The 18,822-nt window shown below is 42.0% G+C and overlaps 6 protein-coding genes across 6 annotated transcripts; 4 read left to right on the top strand and 2 right to left on the bottom strand.

The window, feature by feature from the left end:
* Positions 1-9,736: 9,736 nt before the first annotated feature.
* Positions 9,737-10,570, top strand: RHO25_010122 (uncharacterized protein; the record flags this gene model as incomplete). The annotated part of the gene is made up of 3 exons (XM_023601640.2): positions 9,737-9,962; positions 10,037-10,260; positions 10,484-10,570. The coding sequence occupies 3 exons, from the start codon at positions 9,737-9,739 to the stop codon at positions 10,568-10,570; spliced, it is 537 nt and encodes a 178-aa protein (XP_023453275.2).
* Positions 10,571-10,864: 294 nt separating this feature from the next.
* Positions 10,865-11,401, bottom strand: RHO25_010123 (uncharacterized protein; the record flags this gene model as incomplete). The annotated part of the gene is made up of 1 exon (XM_023601641.2): positions 10,865-11,401. One exon carries the CDS (start codon positions 11,399-11,401, stop codon positions 10,865-10,867), a length of 537 nt encoding a protein of 178 aa, XP_023453658.2.
* Positions 11,402-11,657: 256 nt separating this feature from the next.
* On the top strand, positions 11,658-12,839 carry RHO25_010124 (uncharacterized protein; the record flags this gene model as incomplete). The annotated part of the gene is made up of 3 exons (XM_023601642.2): positions 11,658-11,849; positions 11,902-11,976; positions 12,033-12,839. 3 exons carry the CDS (start codon positions 11,658-11,660, stop codon positions 12,837-12,839), a joined length of 1,074 nt encoding a protein of 357 aa, XP_023453656.2.
* Positions 12,840-13,229: 390 nt separating this feature from the next.
* RHO25_010125 (uncharacterized protein) lies at positions 13,230-13,847 on the bottom strand (the record flags this gene model as incomplete). Its single annotated transcript, XM_065603252.1, has 2 exons — positions 13,230-13,604; positions 13,659-13,847. 2 exons carry the CDS (start codon positions 13,845-13,847, stop codon positions 13,230-13,232), a joined length of 564 nt encoding a protein of 187 aa, XP_065459324.1.
* A 241-nt stretch (positions 13,848-14,088) lies between these two features.
* On the top strand, positions 14,089-14,839 carry RHO25_010126 (uncharacterized protein; the record flags this gene model as incomplete). Its single annotated transcript, XM_023601644.1, has 3 exons — positions 14,089-14,295; positions 14,353-14,639; positions 14,692-14,839. The coding sequence occupies 3 exons, from the start codon at positions 14,089-14,091 to the stop codon at positions 14,837-14,839; spliced, it is 642 nt and encodes a 213-aa protein (XP_023453660.1).
* A 1,923-nt stretch (positions 14,840-16,762) lies between these two features.
* Positions 16,763-17,710, top strand: RHO25_010127 (uncharacterized protein; the record flags this gene model as incomplete). Its single annotated transcript, XM_065603253.1, has 2 exons — positions 16,763-17,048; positions 17,298-17,710. 2 exons carry the CDS (start codon positions 16,763-16,765, stop codon positions 17,708-17,710), a joined length of 699 nt encoding a protein of 232 aa, XP_065459325.1.
* Positions 17,711-18,822: the final 1,112 nt, after the last annotated feature.

Consider the following 18,822-nt stretch of genomic DNA (forward strand, 5'->3'; position numbering starts at 1 on the left):
TAAACTCTAAGGAGTCTAAGTAATAGTAGTAGTTCTCTATTAAATCTCTAGATTTAGACTATAGCTTTAAGGTTATACTTCCTACTTCTAGTAAAGTAGATTAGCTAGTATTTCTATAGTATAAATTCTACTCTATATCTCCTTACCTATTCTTTATATTTCTAGTAGGCTTTCTTAAGTTACCTATAGTTATTCTCTATTAATATACTATATATAAGGATATTAGAGTTATCTATAAACCCTATTACTAAAGTAGTCTCTTTATATAGTATTAGGAGTAGAGTAGAGGTAAAGAAGAGGAAGAGAATTAGAGATAGGATAGAGCCTTAGGGAATTCCTATATTTTAGAGCCTTAGTTAGTCTATAAATTCTCTAAGCTTTAGGCAGGTAGTCCTATCTTAGAGGAATAATTAGATAAAGCTAATAGTATAGTCTAGGAAGCCTTTTATTCTAATATTATAAAGTAGCCTCTAGTAGGAGACTTTATTAAATACCTCTAAGATATTAAGGTAGAGTATAGATACTATAGCTCCTAGCTTAGTTTTCTAGATAGTTTTTACTTACTTAGTAATAAGGTCTAATACTAAGGTAGTAGACCTACTAGGCCTAGTATCTATTTATTCTTCTAGAAGGAGCTTCCTTTCTTTAGTCTTCTTAGATATCCTTTTAGTAACTATAGCTTCTAGGGCTTTTACTATTATATTAAGTAGAGTAATAGGTCTATATACTCCTAGCTTTAAGTAGTCTAGCTTCTATAGTTTCCTAAGTACTACTATTATAGAGTGCTTAAAGGCTTTAGAGTAGTATACTATCCTTAGGTATATAGTAAAGAGTTTAGCTAGGATTAGGGAAAGTTATTCCCTATACTCTTTAAGTAAGAGGTTTAGTATTTAGTTAGGTCCTAGGGCCTTATTACTAGGTAGTTTCCTAAGGACTCCTTCTACCTCCTTTAGTTAAACCTTAACCTCTATCTAGAATTAGAGTAGTAGTTAGGTATATTAGATATCGCTTAAGTCTACCTCCCTTAGGTCTAGGAAGAAGTATCGTACTAGGATTATAGCTTTCCTCTTATTAGTATCTCTATTATACTCTATATCTTCTAGGCTTAGGAAGTATAGTAGTTAGTACTCTTAGTTAGCTTCCTCTCTAGCCTATTTAGCTATTTTCTAGATTTTCTTAGAGTCCTCTATAACTTCTTTTATTAGTCTTCTCTAAGCTAGGTTCTACTCTCTCCTTATAACCTTACTTCTTATATATAATGCCTCTAGGTATAGCTTATAGCTCTATTCTATCTTAGAGTTCCTCTATTCTCTTCTCCTCCTTTTTACTAGCTTTATAGCCTCCTTATATTCCTAGGTCTATACTATTTTTATATAGCTTAATAGTCTAGCTATTAGAACTATCTCCTCTATAATTCTCTAGATAGAGGATTATATTCTATAGGCTAGTATATCTAGGTATTCCCTTATATTAAGTAGAAGTTAGTTAAGTTAGTTAGTATTTTAGGCTATAAGGTTCTAGATTCTATCCTAGTTAGTAGCTTTCTACTACTTTCTCTAGCTTCTTCCTCTTAGTCTCTAGAAGTTAATATAGAGAGTTATCCTAAAAGAGATATAGTTAGAGCTATATATCTCTTCTAGGAGAGCTTTATATTCTTAGATTAGGTTTTAGAGAGAGAGGCTAATAAAGACTAGGTCTAGTATTTAGTAGCTAGCTATATATCTTTCCTATATAATTATTTCTAGCTCTAGAGCTAGCTATAGTTAGGCCTCTATAATTGTTTTAATAAGCTTATCTACTATAGTATATTAGGTTTAGGTTATATTTCCTCTCTATTCTAAGTAGTAGAGATTAAAGTCTCCTACTACTATATAGCTTACTTTTATGTCCTCTAGAGTTTATAATAGTACTTCTTAGAGTATAGGGATAGTCCCTTCTTATCTATAGCTTATAGGCTCTAAGGAGTTATAGTAGTTATAAATAGAGATAGTTCCTATAGGTATCTAGACTTAGATAGTTACTAGGTCGCTTATATTATAGAAGATTAGTTTCTAGCTATTAGTTCTAACTTTATCTAATACTAGTATTACTACTCTTAGGTTCTACTAGAGTAGGAGAACTATAGAGTATTCTTTCTTAGCCTTAGTCCTACTATTTATAGTATTAAGCTATAGTTCTTATAGTACTATTACTATAGCCTCTTCTATAGCTTAGCTATCTAGTAGTAGAGTTTAGGTAGTATTTAACCTATTAATATTATATTAGTAGATTATTAGAGTTTAGCTACTTATAGGATTCTTAGGATTCTTAGAAAAGAAGCTTAATTAGGTTAATATCTATATCTTCCTAGAGAGTGCTTATTACCTTTTAGATATCCTTATTCTCCTATATAGAAGGAAAGTAGAGCTTACTTACTTGCCTCCTACTAGCTATTACTATTACTATAGTACCTAGAGGCCTACCTTTATACTTAATATCCCTCTATAGAGACTTAGCTAGTAGAGCTTTCCTTTTAAGGATTAGAGGTTCTATAGTACTATCTTCTTATATTAGGCCTAAAGCTACCTCCTATTACTTTTTAAACTACTCTAAGAATGCTCTTACTTTAGCTTTTATAGTAGCTTTATAGCTATATTAGAAGGAGTATACTTTATAGTCTCTCTTATAGTTATAGTATTTAATTTTCTTCTCCTTATAGCTATCTATCCTATACTTCTCTATATAGTTTCTATATATTTCTTCTATAGCTTTATAGTAGGTAGTAATATACCTAAAGCTATTATACTTAAGGTATTATATAATCCTCTACTATAGGTAGTATAGTTCTACTATATACTATATTAACCTAATAGTAATACCTCTCCTATATATTTCTCTTATAGTCTATCTATCCTATACTACTATTACTACTAATAAGAAGTTAGTCTCTTCTCTTGCTCTCTAGTTCTTAAGCTAAAAGGCCTTCCTAATTTTAAGCCTATCTAGGAACTAGGTAAAGTTATCTTAGTCGAGCTAGATCTAGCTATTTATATCCTCTAGCTTCTAGGATATTCTAATACTATATATAATTACCTAGGTACTTAGTATTTCTACCTAGGCTTCTAGGTATATAGCCTTAAGCTAAGATTAGTCCTTCTCTAGCTTACTTTTCTCTCTTTCTCTATAGAGGATAACTTTAAGGTCTCTACTTAGGAGCTTTTATATAGCCTTAAACTATTATACTCCTAGTTTCCTTCTAAGCTCTTTATAGCTTATCTTCTTTACTATCTCTCTTTCTTTTTAGTTTCCTATCCTTACTAAGATAGTTATAGATACCTAAGGCTAGAGCCTTAGTATTATATATCTAAATTAGGCTATCTAGGCCTATATTTTAGAAGTAGTAGTAGTAGGTATTAGGCAGCTCTAGAGGGTTTTCTAGATAGCTTAGAGAGTCTAGGACTCTTCCTAGCGGAGGGCGAAGTAGAGGAGAGCCTATTAGGCCTATTAGAAAAGAAGAAGAGTTAGAGAGAGAGAAAAAGTTATCTAGATATCGAGGTAACTCTAGATCTATTCTATAAGTATTTTTAGGTTCTTTTAGATTATTAGTTTTAGAGTATTAGTATTAGTAGTTATTTTCTAGCCTTATTAGCTAGAGAGAGGTAGTTATAAGCGGATTTAGGCCGCCTAGGAGTTAGAGTTATAACCTCCTTCTCCTAGGCTCTCTCCTCTACTCGTAGCGTTATAGTATCGGTCGGAGAGTATTATTACGTATTAGGAGGCCTCGAGGCCTCCTACCGTCGTCGTCGTCGCCTACTAGAGCGCGTTTATATTTTTATTATCTTTAATATTACTATTATTAGAATAACTACTAGTAACGATAACTATAGAAGAAGTACTTTATCTATAATAAACTAGATTATTAGTTAAGTAATTATATACGCTAAGAACGTAATAAGATACGAGAATAGTTTACTAAGAATAATTAAGTATACCGCTAGTATCTTCTTAATTATAAAGACGAAGGATTACCTAATAGCGACGACGATTCTAACTAATTAGATAGCTAATAATTCCTTATAGAGTTTAGTACTATTATACTAGAGATAGCAAAAATAATACTTTTAGCGCTATTAGATAATTCTACCTATTATACCTTTACTCTATACGATCTATTTACTAAGCTATCTACTATAGTTCTAATTAAGTAGATCTTTATAGCTAATCGCTATTCGAGCGCTATATTCTAAAGTATCTTACCTAATACCGGAGCCTCTAGCGTATTAACTACTAGAATTAATTAGGTTAAAGCTCTATAGCGATTAAGGCCTAAAATTAAGCTTAACTAGTCGATATAAGATACTTACTATATTAAATTCGGAGCTAGTAACGCCTTCTTCTTAGAATCTATCGTCGTACTAATACTATTCGGAGATATCTAGTTCGAGGCTATTCTAACTAATATACCGTTCCTCTAGTATATATAAGATATAGATAAGCTTAATATTATACTTAATAACTAGAAGAACCTACTAATCTAAAGCGAATATAAAGTTACTATACCTATCGTTTATAAATAGAGTTACTTTTAGCTATTACTCGACGAATATACCTACTTAGCTATATATAACTTCTCTAAGGGCGAGTTAAGAACGCTATACTACCGATTCGGCTACTTCTCTATTAATAAGCTAGCTGCCGTACTAGACTAAATTAGTACTAAATACGATAAGTATACTCTCTAGCGTATTACTAAGTACTATAAGTTATACTAATTCTATAGATAAGTACCTAGGTAATTTAAATTTATTCTCTATAACAATAATATTAACTTTAATATAGAGGTTATCGTTAATATTATATACCTCGGATAGCCTAAACGACTAGTTCTATACGTCGTTAATATAGCTACTACTTTCTAAGCTATACGATTCCTATCTAATATAACTACTAAGATAGTTTAGAATGCCTTATATACCTACTAGATTAATATCTATTAAGGGCTACCGGAACGTATTATCTATAACGCTAGTACTAACTTCTATACGGACGAATTCTAGTAGTATATAGCGACTATAGATATTACTACTAAAGAGATACCTATAGAGGTATATAATAGTATTAGTAAGGTCGAACGATACTATATACTACTACGACGAGCGTTCGATATTATTAAAGTAGAAACTAACCTTCCGAACGATATAGTATTATAAATAGCTATTAAGGCTATTAATAATACTACTAGCTCTCGAGGTTTAGTACTAACCTTACTAGTATTCGGTACCTATCTACGACTACTATTAATAAGTACCTCTACGCCGGATATTAAATAACGAGCTTTCGCTATCTATAAGGCTATAGCTAAACTTAAATGCCTTTAATTAGAACGTTTAATCCGTAATACTCTAAATACTCGTAATAGCTCTAATTTACTCGTAGTAAAGAAACTACTACTAGGGGATAAGATACTCGTTTAGCGTAAATTAGGTTAATAGACTAGCCCTTACCTACTAAACCGTATTAAGAACGAAGACTATACTATAGAGTTACCTAGTAGACTAACCCGATTTAGAATTATCTTAGTTAAGCTATACCTAAGTAACGATAACGAGATAGAGGTAGAGGCTTATAACTCCGAATATAATTAACTAGAACCTAATAATAACGATAGCGATTACGAGCTAGAACCTCCGATAGTACTATAGAAACGTAGAAGGCTAAAAGAATTAAAGAATAAGCTAAAACTAATACTAGTAGAAGCGACTACTATAGTTAATACTAAGGAATATCGTACTATAGACGAATTAATTAAACTAAGAGCTACTAAGGTTATTATAGAACTAGGCCGTCTATTTAAAGTATTAACTAAGGTAGAGATTAAAGGGCTAATTAACCGAGTTATTATATTTAAACCTTATAACTAATAGAGGTATAGTAACTACCGACTATTTAAATTACGTATAGTTTATAAGGTTAAGAAACGTAGTAACGGATAACTCTACGAGAAATTAAGGCTTATTATTTAAGGATATAACGACTATAATAAGGAAACGATTCTAATATAGTTACCGATAATCTAGCGAGTATTATAGCGAGTAATTATTAGCCTAGCTACGAGTCTAATTAAGCAAGGTTTTACGCTAGAATTACGCTATATTAGCTAAGCGTATACCTAGTTAACTACTAAACTAAACCGAGTCGTTTTAGTATTATTACCTAAAGAACTAGAACGCGACTACTATAGAATAATTATAAGAGTCGTCCTACTACTCTATAGACTAGCAGAATTAGGTACCTATTAGTTTAATACGTATAGTAACTACTATAAGGACAAACTCTATATAGTAACTAGCTCGTTTAATCTATACTTACTAATTACTACCTCGGAATTACCTAGAACTAGAATTGTCGGAATATAAACCGATAATATACTAATCCTTACTAACTAAGAGTTCTAGTATATAGAGGCTAAATACCTTATATTTATAAGTAAACCTAAGGAACGACTAATAGCTAATACGCTCTTAACTTTTAATAGATATACTATATTACTAGATAACGATAATATCTATATTATACTAAAAGGATAAGATAAATAACTTAGCTTTATTTATAACGTCGATAGCTATATAGTATAACGAGTACGAGGTGCTTACCTAGCGTCTATATATTAACTAGAAGCTACTTTTAACCTCTTAGTAGTAGCTTAATTAAAGATACTAACCTCTAATAATATTAAGGCTCTTAATAAGCGAATCTAATAGCAAATAAATAACCTTAACTATAGATTAATATATAAACTACTAAATCTTAATTTAATAGCGTTATATATTTTCGTTAATAGCTTATTCGCTAATAATAAGGACTTCTCGTTATAAATCGGTTACCTAATCGTTATTAGTATAGAGTTAATAGCTACTACTTCCTTTACTCTTATTAGTAATATCGTCTATTAGAGCTTAACTAAGAGTAAACGCGTAATATACTTAGTTCTTATATCGGAGATATATACTTTAAGCTATAGTATTAATATAGCGTTTAGTATTAATACTACTCTATCTATTATCCTCTAGCGACTAAATAAGCTAGTATTACTATTAATCGTCTATACCGACTTACTCTCGCTTTACGAATATATAGTTAAGCTAGGTACTACTAAGGAGAAACGCTTAATAATCGATATTATAGTACTAAAGCAGATATATAAAGCTAGAGAAATTTATAAGATACGCTAGATTAATAGAACTACGAACTCTACTAATACTATAACTAAGATAATACCGAATAAGGCCTTAATAACTCTTATTAATTAAGGAACTACCTGCGAAGTCCTATTATATACCTCTACGCGGTCGTAGATAGAAATAGATAGCTTCGGCTATACTAGCAAAGTGTAGGGCGGCTAGGCACCTATAGAGGTAGGAAGAAGGCGACAAAAAGTCTAGAATTTCGACCTAGGGAGACTAGAGAGCTCCTAAGAATACGAAGACGACGCTAGCGCGGCATAACTACTATAAGATTCTAATACTCGACTATAGGACAGCCCTTCTAGGTAGTAAATACTACTATAGGTCTAGAGGCTAGAGTAGTAACCTAGGCTCTAAATAGGCTAAAGAGGAGGAACTAAGTATACCTAAGGGAAGGCTTTAATAAGAAAGAGCAAGGATAGTAGAAATAGAAGAAAGGAATAGTAGTACCTCTATAGACACTAGGACAATTAGCTACTAGGAGCCTTTTATCTAAATAGGAGACTCTAGGGCAGACTAGTCCTCTACTCTAGAGCTCTCTAGAAACCTTAAGTCTAAAGGTAGAGTATCTAATATAAGCTATCTAACTCTATACTATACTTAGAGCTGCCTATAAAGATACCTACTACTACTATTCTAGATATTCTATAAAAACTAGAATTTCTCTAGATATAGATTATATAACTAGATACTAAGGAAGGTTAAAATCTAAGTAGGATTTATATAGGGAGATACCTACTCTAGGAACTAGCAAGAAAGAGTTAGATATAGGATTAATATAGATACTAGTATAGGGACAAAGACTATATATATAGGCTAGAGTCCCTAAGCTAGTAGGCAAGAGGATCGGGCTCCTAAGTACTTAGTAATATAAGAAATAACTAAGGAAAACTATATTATAAAGGATCTAATAAACTATTAAGATAATATAAATTGTCCTAAGGAGAACTAGAAACTACGGAAGCGGTAGGCTATATAGAGCTTACTATAAAATATAAAGATATAAGGGGGTTTTTCTGCCGGAGTACTAGTACGAGGGCTTTTCTACCTACGAAAAATATAGGGCGTGCTGCTTACTCTAGTTAAAAGAGGTAGACTAGCGTATAAGAGTTATCTATCTATCTATCTAATTAAGGAACTATAACATATAGTATCTAAGGATAGGTTAAGAGATAAATTAACTCGGTAAGGCGATTCGAATTCGGTAAATTAAAGACGATTTAGAATAGAGAAGTAGCCACCGGCTAATTACAAGCCAGAGAAAGGCTATCAACTGTTAGAGGCATTGTTTTATTGCGTTTTTAGGCGAGTTCATGCGAGAAAAGAGAGATTGCTAGTATCGGTTTGGCCATAGCAGCCACCTCGCATGAACCGGAATCAGCCCTAACTGCCGGTTCTTCCGTTCCGGCAGTAGTATATAGAGCCAGCTCGTTCGCTACCTTCCATAGAATCAGACATCTTTATTATACCGACTTTGACACTTGATCGAATACTCTCTGCAGAGGAGCCTACCCACAAAGTTTGAAACCTTTCAAAAAAATGTATCGAAGCGTCTATGGAATCGTTCTCCTGCTGGGTGGCATTTTTCACGGTGTACAAGCGGCACCTAATCTCCAGCACAATATCGATAGCCGTGCGCAGCCAGACAGAGTTACTCCAACCCACGGGTGAGCCTAATCCTTGGAGCGCCTTTTTCGTCGTTATAATATCTGTGCTCATCAATGATCTGGCAGCTACTGGTGCGAGAAAGGGAACCTGGTAAGTCTTTCCTTCTCCTTCAACTACAATGATATCGTGGCCTTCGATTTTTAATGACTGTTCGTGCGACAGGTTATCATCTCGGGATCCATACGAGATGAGAAGCCATGTGGTGGAGATAATGGTCAGTGTTGCTCGACGAGCCCCGATCATACTAAGGGGGATTGTTTGACTTGTCATGCGGTTCATGGCTGTCCCGGGAATTGTCCATGAAGATATTGATGGATTTGAAAGAGGGAAGGGATGAGGTTGTCATGGATTTGAGTTCCATGTATGTGAAGAGGTGGTCTCCTTTGCTTCATCAAAACAGAGAATCAATCCGGCTTCTTCGAAAGGCTTCGCTGCGAAGTTGGTCGCGTAGCTTGCGTCTGTCGAGACGGAGTGAATGGTCAGAATGGTCAGCGTGACGCGACATGCAGATAGAACGCGTATACGTCATAGTTCATCAACGACTTTCGGTTCCTTTCGCAGCTCAAGCGGAGTCCGGTCCGCAGCCAGTACAACGTCCCTCTACACGCATCATTCGCGTCATCTCTTTGCGTGATAGTAGAAGTACCTGGTGAGCTCGTGAGCTGCATTGTTGAACTCTCACCACTCCCTTCCATATCATGCGTCCTTTCTCCCAATCTCTCCTCCGTGCATCAACAAGAGCTACCAACTTTACACCAGTCTCACGTCTCACACTTGCCACGAGACAGCTACGAACCCCAGCTTCACAAACCACCACAAGAGCTTTCACACAGACTACCAGAACCATGTCTTCCGAAAACAAGGATGTCGGACCTCTTAAGATCGAAAGCACAAACATTTCCACAGCTTCCGGCGTAGAACTCTCTTCCCAACAGCAAACACTCGTCGGCTCTGTCCTCGATCTCTTCGCTGGAAGGCCCTCGTTGGCAAAGCTCCAGCTCTGGAAGGATGAGGGAGAATTCATCGATCCGTTGACCATCGCCAAGGGAAGGAAACAATTCGAACCGCAGTGTAAGCTTTTCATTCTCCCATCCTCTTTCCCAAATGCATCATGCCTCTGATCAACACGGATTTGTGATGTATAGGGTACGGCCTTCAATCCCTCTTCTCCGAAATCGAACGTCTTCACCACCAAGTGACATCCTCCGGCAACCCGATCGAATTAGACCTGAAATCCCGCTACGTCGTCAAGGGAATTGGAAAGGAACAAATCATCAACAGCAAGGTCAAGATCTGGACTGAGGGGGATAAGATTGCGAAGGTGCACGATGAGTGGGACGGAAAATTGCCAGAAGGTGATATTGCGCAGGTGAGTGCAAAGTATCTCCCATTGATTAGTCCTTGGTGGTGGTATGCGTTGGCAGAGGGATGGGCATTTTGGGGTTGGAGTTTTGTATGGGGAACGCGGCCTTGGAGGGTGCGTTGGCCTTTCTTTACTCAGCTCGCCCGTTCCCTTTGCTTTGGACTTGATGGTATTCAGGGGTGGTGCAAGTCTTGATTTGAGATTCATGCTGACCTTTCCTCTATTGCAGGCCTTCCAGAGACTGAATGCGAACTCGGTGCCTTTGATGGTCAGTGTGCCGAAGAATGCGGAGGAGGATGCGAAGAGGGGAAATTAGAGTGACGTAGATTACTGTACCGTCAGATGAATGGAATGATGATTGATGACATTCACCTCAATGCTTTTTCGAATCATGCCAATGCGCCAAACTGGCAAATGGTTCTGAACCTGCCTCTTCTCGCGAGCTTGGCCTTTCTTATTCCTTGCTGTGGCTGCGAGCCAGCCGCTCTCCCAAAGACTTCGGAGGCGACTTCGTTCCTTCAAGCGATGCGATTGGCCGGACACAACGGCCTCCAACCGCGATGCATCATCGCTCAACTGTCCTTGCAACACAGTAGCCAACATAACAACCTCACGTCCCTGCATCATCCTCCTTCTTCTCATGCCCCGCCGTAGCAACCTCTAAAATCTCCTCTTCCAACCCCTTCACATACAAAACCTCTATCCCCACCAGCTCCAACTTGTTCCTCCCCTCGTTTACCCCCACAAACGTCTCCGGCTCCCCTACCCCACAAACCACCTTCTGAATCGCCTGACTCCCATCCTTCTTCCTCAAATCCAAGATCCTATCCACACAACTCTTATTCCCTACACTCCTCTTATTACAAGGCTCCATTGTCGTGTATAATATTACGCCGTCCGGTAGATGTTCGCCGAGATCTTCTTCAGTGCAAGAATACTTTTCGGCGAGCTTGATGAAGCAGGATTGTTCGGCGTGAGTGTTTCCTGGCATTTCGAGGGTGTAGCCGGTGATTAAAGGTGTGAGGTCTGGTGGGGCGAGGAGGAGGGCTCCGACGCGGAAGTTTGTGGGTTTGGGAGGGGATTTTTGGGCCGAGAGGAGGGCCAGGCGGAGGTAGTGGCTGTGGTTGTTGGGGCTGAAGGCGGACATTTTTGCCGGTAGTTGACGCTTTGCAGAGAAGGGCGGAGGGGGTTGAGGATGTGGTGGGAGATGAGGAGGAGGATAGATATGGGAGGAGAGAAATGTAAGATGGATGATGTACGTGATGTACGTATAGCTACCTGTGTTAGGGGACTTGCGTTGCTTATGGTGTACTTGAGAGCTGCCCTTGACGCCTAGGCTAGGAATAGTATAGGACTTCACTCTTGGAAAATTGGCATCTGTCATCAACCTAGTAGAAGGTAAGATGGTATTGATTCTCGAAGGTTGGTGTTTCAAAGCAGTGGTGAAATTCCATGCTCCGGCATCGGCTGACCTCGGCTCAGGCTTTGGGTCTTTCCCGACTTCACTCGATGTTTACAACCGCCAAGATGTGGACATCTTTTCCATCACATTCTTTAATCTGCGTGTGCGCAGGGAATCCGGAGCGATGAAGGATGTGAGTATGCTGTTGGCACGTTCTGTGCATTTGGCAACTGACATTGCGGCAGGATGGCGGAAATACGCCGATGATAGTCTCGTTGCTTGCGGGAGGTATTGCGGGAGCTATTGAGGGAGCTGCTACGGTGCATCTCGACCATCCCGACATACTTCCAGCTATGTTCTCTGACCAGTACTGCAGTATCCGTTCGAATTTGCCAAGACAAGAGTTCAACTTCGTGAAAAGAAAGGCCAACCCACGCCCAAGAATCCATTCAAAGTCGTTTACCAAGTCTACTCCAAGGAAGGCATTCGGGCACTTTACAAAGGCTGTCTTCCTCTCGTCATTGGTAGCGTCGGCAAAGATGGCATTCGCTTCCTCTCCTTTGACACAATCAAAAATACTTTCAAGGATCCCGAAACAGGCACCCTCTCCCCTGCTCGCAGCATGCTATCCGGCATGGCTTCCGGGGTCGTAGCCTCTGCCACAGCTGTCACTCCCACCGAACGCATCAAAACCGCACTTATAGACGATGCTCGCACAGAGCGCCGATTCAATAACGCGAGACATTGTGTCAAAACCATCCTCAAAGAAGACGGTTTCCTCGGCCTCTATCGCGGTTTCGCAGGTACGACATTGAAACAAGCCGGCGCAACAGCTTTCCGTATGGGAACATACAACATTTTGAAAGACTACGAACGTGTACGAGGCATCGAACAATCTACTACGACGAATTTCGCGAATGGATCTGTGGCGGGCGTGGTTACGACGTTGGCCACGCAACCTTTTGACATGATTAAGACAAGATGTCAGAGTTCGAGGGGTGCGAGTACGGTTGATACTTTCAAAAGCATCATGTCGGATTATGGTATCAAAGGTTTCTGGAGGGGCACGACGATGAGGTTGGGGAGGACGGTGTTCAGTGGAGGAATTTTGTTCACCAGTTATGAGTGGGCGGCTGCGTTGTTGAATCCGGTTTTCAGGACGGTTGCGACGAAGGATGAATAGATGGATGGTGAGGTTGGATATAGAGAAGAGTTGCATTTGTATGTGCGATGGAAGTGTAGAGACTTTAGTGGGATGCTGACCGCCGCCCGCAGATGCAAGTCAGAGCGACATCCAGTGGCATCTACGTAACGCCGGCACTCTTGCTCACCCAGACGAGTCAGCTTGCAAAGCGTCGGGTCTCGGCAGACCACATGTATAGAGCGTGTTGCCTTGTCTTTTGCTCGTGCAGCACCAAATTTGCAGGAAGCGCGCGTGGATCAATGGTCCCAACACTGGGCGGTACGTTTTCCTCCAATGCACTCGATCGCCCGTTTTTTTTTGGTCTCCGGCTTGGAGCATCCCAAGATCAGTTATCCCGAAAGCCTGTGCTCGGTGAGCATCCTCTCACGTTCATTGCTCAGATTCGCGCAAGGCCTTGTTCGCCAGCTCATTCCAAGTCTTCCCCTTCACTTCTTCCATGGCTTCTAGAACCAGTTTCACATCGTTGGCCGATAGCTGTGCTGCTTTATTTCGCTTGGCGGGATCGCCCAGTCGACTGGCAATAGCTTTTCGCAGTGAAACAATCGCTGACTGTTGGTCAGGTATCCAGAACGCCATTATTGCTAGGTGCTTGATGACGGTGACCGAGAGACCTGCGTGACCGACTTTCTTGGAGATGATCTTTTGTGCGCGCAAGCTGCGATGCCATTTCTTTCCCCAATGAGCCACGACGATTTTGGCGTACTTTTCTCTACGCGACTCTAGAGCCACGAATGGGCCATCATCCTATTGTCTATGGGTCAGCGGATGTAAAGATAGAGGGTGGCAGGAGGAACCCACGGTCGCTCTATCGGGCAGCGCTTCGTGCTCCTCCGGATCGCCGACAGATCGAGCACTCTGGTCTGCGTGACTGAGCAGCGCGGATACGCTCTCGCGCTGTTCTTCTGGCATCGGCGCGATATCTTCGGGCATCGGAGACGGAGGCGGCTCCTCGTAGAGGTCCGAGTCGTGATTAGATGCTGAAAACATGTCGTTGGTGATTAGAGACGGTCAAGTGAAGAAATTGAAGAAGAAGGGATGCGAAGTTAAGAGCCGGCGCGAGGAAGGCGACGGCCCACAAAAAGAGCTTCACTTTGAGCCAAGAAGTGATTGACGACGCGAAACCGGTGAGCAAACAACAGTGGTGGCACACGGGTCACTTCTGCGCACATGCAAACCACCGCACTTACATTCTCGCCTCCTCTTCCGATCGCACACCACGACATCCATCATGGAAGGCTCCAACTCAATCGTCCTGCCTCTTCGAGGCACTCGCAATGTCGTTATGGGCAATACTGAAGACGTCCTCAATAGCGAGCCGCGGCGCGCACCACTCACCGCGGCGAATCTGGCGCTGTTATCTTGTGGTCAAGGAAGCCGGCAGAAGCCCATGAATGTCGAGGAAAGTGAGGACAAAGGCGTAGAGATTACCGGCGAGGTATCCATTGCCCTCTAACTTTTGTGCTCTACGACCATTTGCTGACTCGAGACCTAGAAGGCAGGCGGCGATGAGGGTCACATCGAAGGTGAAAGCACGCAAGTCAAGCCATTCGCGTGGTCGGCCGTCAGATTCACCGCCATGCGTCAGAAGGAAAAGCAAGCGTTCATGGACAGCGCAATGAAAAATTTCTGGCTAAGTGACTTCCTCGACCGCATGCCTCTGAAACCACGCCGCAAGCAAGGCGATATGACAACGCCACAAGCCTTCACCAAGTGGCCCAAGGGCATCAAAATGTCGCTCATAGACCTAGCGCACCACACCGAACTAGAAGAAGCCATAGCGTAAGTGAGCACGAGGCTGAGATCTAGACAACGCATAGCTAATATGCTCCAGACTTCTAGACGAAGTATTCGAGAAGAGGAAGGTGCCAAGTACAGCCTGGGAAGGACTGGATGAGGATATGATTGACGAGGCCAAGGAGATTGCGTGGAAGAGATATCTGAAAGGCAACATGAGCTGGTGTGGAGCAAACCTGCACTAGGCGACATTATCTTATTGTCGCTGTGAATGAGAAGAGGCAGCTTTCAGAGTCCCGCCTTTCAGGTACACCATTCGAAGAACTGGCTGAACTCGTGGTCAGAGTGGAGATAGAAGGACTGTTGCATTGAAACTCCGATTCCCTCAAGGCTTGAGGCTTGTGTCAACTCGACATGTAGCAAGGGACGAGCGATCGAAAGCCGTGGAAGAAATGAAGCCCTCAGAACATGGCAGTCGAAATTATGTCAAAGAAGAATTTTTCTCATGCAGAACACGACAATGCTTTGGGTGGCTACGCCCTGGCCCAACTACTGGTGATCCGACTGGATTCTTAGGCTTGCCAGCTGAGTTAAGGAATTATATCTATGAGCTAAGTGGATGTTTGAGGGAGTTCAAGTGTCACAAATGCATACGGAGTTACGATCGAACAAAGTCATGTCGCGATTGCAACCGTTATGGAATATCGACCATGAAAGTACTCCACTACTGCTCAGAAAGCGCAGAGCTAATGTGCCCTTCAGTAAATTTCGCCGCAAACTAAGGCGGGGAACGGAAGACGACGATCAACCTCTCCCATGGAGCGACTCACCTCTCCTGAGAGTTTCAAGACAGGTTCGGAATGACACCTTGCCGATGTTCTTTGGTAAATTCCAAGTCAATGTACAGGCTGAAGATGCGTACTGGGGGGCGATGTTGCGCTGGTTCGAGCAAATTGGCAAAGAAAAGGTTGCGATGTTGAGAGAATACATTATCGACATTCCCGGAGATTTGTATCTCAAGCTAGAGGATCGGTCGATTACTGATGAGGTAAGTAAGCACTGGAAGCAAGAATTGAAGAAGCTCGCTGGATATGGGGTGAGGATGGAGTCGAACGGAATCCAACGCTTTCGAAAGAAGCTACTGTGGGAGTCAGCCCAGGTGGATGAACGAATCGCGATAGATCGAAAGCACGGCAGAATGCGGGCTTCTAAGAAGCCCAGAGTGTAGCGTTGCGGACGGCACAGATCCTTGCTCTGGTCACGGGTCCAATAGCAATGGCATCGCTCATTTTCGAGTACGAAAGGCAGCAGCACCCGATGCATGTGTTTTGACTGTGCTCTCTTGAGAAGCGAACACCAGCAGGGGCGTGAAGACTCACAAGAATGCATCGCAGCGAGACAGAAGTAGATCAATCGAAAAGCAAGCTTCCAGGACACGTTGTACTGGGGTCGCCGTTGGTGAAAGTTGGCTCGATGCAATGTCGCTTTTGATTTCCTTGCTGGCTATCATTTGGTGGCATGTACTGGAATGAAGAAACAGAGATTAGCCTTGAAACTCGCATCGAGACACAAGTTTGCGAGCCTTGGTACATGCATACTGAATTTTAGACGGTACACACAACGTCTGGTTTCCCCTCTGTTCTCTTCAAGTGTCGAAGCTTTAGAAGCGTCGCGCCGCGTCACCACATTGTTCCTTCCAACAACGGCTTCGGAAGGTGCAGTCTGAAATGGAGACAGGATAGCGGTACTCCTGCTCGGATATTCAACAAAGCGCTATTTAAGGCGCTGTACATCCATCAAACATTATAATTGGCCTCTGAAGAACCCTATGCAGGCTATGACAACTGACTAGGCCTGTCATTCACCATTGATGCCGCACGTGTATTCACTCTGCTTACGTTATCAGCGACCTCGGGCTCTTTAGTTTTCCAATTCACAATCAATTTAAACCACACCATTGCTACAATTTGGATGGCGACAGTTGAGCCACCTCCGTCACCTGCCTCTCACCCCTAATAACGCCTTGCCCAACTCGACGAACTAAGCTCAGATGTTCCATGATGGCTAGACCATCTCCGCATCCTGTGGTCGGGTTGCTCGCGAACTTACAACATGAATACAACAAACTCGAGTCGAAGATGGACCAGCTTTGCCTCAATCTCCGCCATATGCCACCAGAGTACAACGGCAATGGGGCTGAGCTCCTTCTCACACAAGGCCCGCCAATTATCGGCCAAGATTTTGAAGACCGCCAATTGCGCACTCTTCGAATAGTGGTCTACAGTCGGGTTGACAGAATCGTTAGCGAACATTACCAGCGAAGTGGAAGGGTATGGCAGCACGTTTCAAAACGATTGGATCGTACTTTCATTGAGCTGCAACGTATTGAACACAAGATGTTGGACCTCGAAGCTGAGATTGATCGTGACGAGATCGAGTACAGGCAGAGACCGAGTCTCGTATACTCACCATCACTGCATTCGTTAATCAGGTCTGGCCGTCCGATTTGATTTCTTGACCTGCCAGCGGAACTGAGAAATTACATCTACAACCTGAGTGGATGCTTGGGTTCGCGAAAACGTCGCGGCAACTGCAAGTGCAATTACGACGAAGGGCCATTCGAAGGCCGCGTCTGCTTGCGTCATGAGCGACGACCACCGATGTAAGATCTTGCCTCCATTTGACCGTCTTCCTTTGTGGCAGTGCTGACCCGCCACTCTAGTCGATTCTCTGCCACCGACAAACTTCGCCAAGTCAAGGAGCCAGCCCTTCTTCGCGTCTCTAGACAAGTCCGAAGTGACACGTTGCCAATGTTCTATGGGAGGCTCGCCGTCTATGTAGATGGCAATGCCGGATCCTGGACAAAGATGTTCAGGTGGATCAAGACTCTCGGCAAAGAAAAGGCAGCGATGCTGCGGGACATCAAAGTCGAACTTTTGGACTATTTCGATTTTGATTCAGAAGTGGAGCTGAAGCGGGCTGAGGATGTCGGACGCAAGCAGCTGGAGAAATCACTGAAGAAGCTCGCTCAATTTGGGGTGAAGGTGGACCAAAAGGGGCTTCTGTTAATTATCAGCCGATACCATCGGAACATTTATCGTCCACCATGGGAATAGATATGGGAAAAGGCGTTGGGAGAGACGGAAGACATCGTAATGTGCTGCCTTGACGGGCGAACGATTGTAGACGAAACTGGGCTCTATTTGCCCCTCAGTCTGGTACTAGAAGTATAGCTGATTTCAGTGTGTGAAAATCAGCTGTATGCTTCTCGAGTTTGCGACTGGGCTGACTGGGCAAGGGTGCCGCAGCGGAAAATTGTGGAGGCTCAAAAGTATGCGTTTCCAAAGAGAGACAGACGCGAATTGACAGAAAAGCAAAAGTTCAGGATGCGTTGATGCTCCCTCCCCATGAAATTCCTGCATACAGTATTGAGATTGCTCTCAACTTCTATCGCTTCTCTCATAATTCTCAGGACCCAGGGATGCTGTGCAAAGGTTGCTTTTGAGCCGCTTGCCGTGGACTGGTGGGATAGCAGGTATTCGAACAAAGGAACAGCGACCACCCCCAGACTTACATTGAAGATCAATTTTGGACATTTCAATTCATACCTACTGACCTCCGGAAGATACATACGGGGTCTGACATTCTCTTTGGTCCCATGTTTCTGGAGCCTTTCGCGCAAGCTCTTGTACTGTCATGAGCAATTCTACTGCTACATGTAATGCTCTGCCTGCACATACATCAGTGGCTCGGCCAATACCTGGGCGGACAGCATAGATCATACATCGTCCGTCAATTGGTTGTGCAGGGGCTTGTGTGCAACATGACTCACGAGTGAATGTGCTTACAATGCGGAGCCTGCTCATCATTCACCAAGACTAGGCTTGTGAATCTTGGCACGATCTGTGTGGAGAACGGACAATCGACTATAATCTTCTTCCCTGACAAGGCTCGCAAGACAGTACACGATTTCGGACTTGACTTGAATCTTCCGGGAGGTAGTTTATCAGCGCCAAAGCACTACAGTCATGGCATCTACGAGTACTTACCCCGTCATCCTCCTTCGCAACAGTCTGAAGCGAGAGGTTGCGGCCCTCGAGTCGAAATTTCCTCCGCTGCGAAAGCAACTGCGAGCCTTGCGCATCGATGCATATGACAACTTAGGCAGTGCATTAATCGGACACCTTGCACGTCAGTGCGAGGAATGCAAGCCTCGCAAATACTCTTC

Source organism: Cercospora beticola, chromosome 6, assembly GCF_033473495.1.
Source record: "Cercospora beticola chromosome 6, complete sequence".
Classification (NCBI taxonomy): Eukaryota; Fungi; Ascomycota; class Dothideomycetes; order Mycosphaerellales; family Mycosphaerellaceae; genus Cercospora; species Cercospora beticola.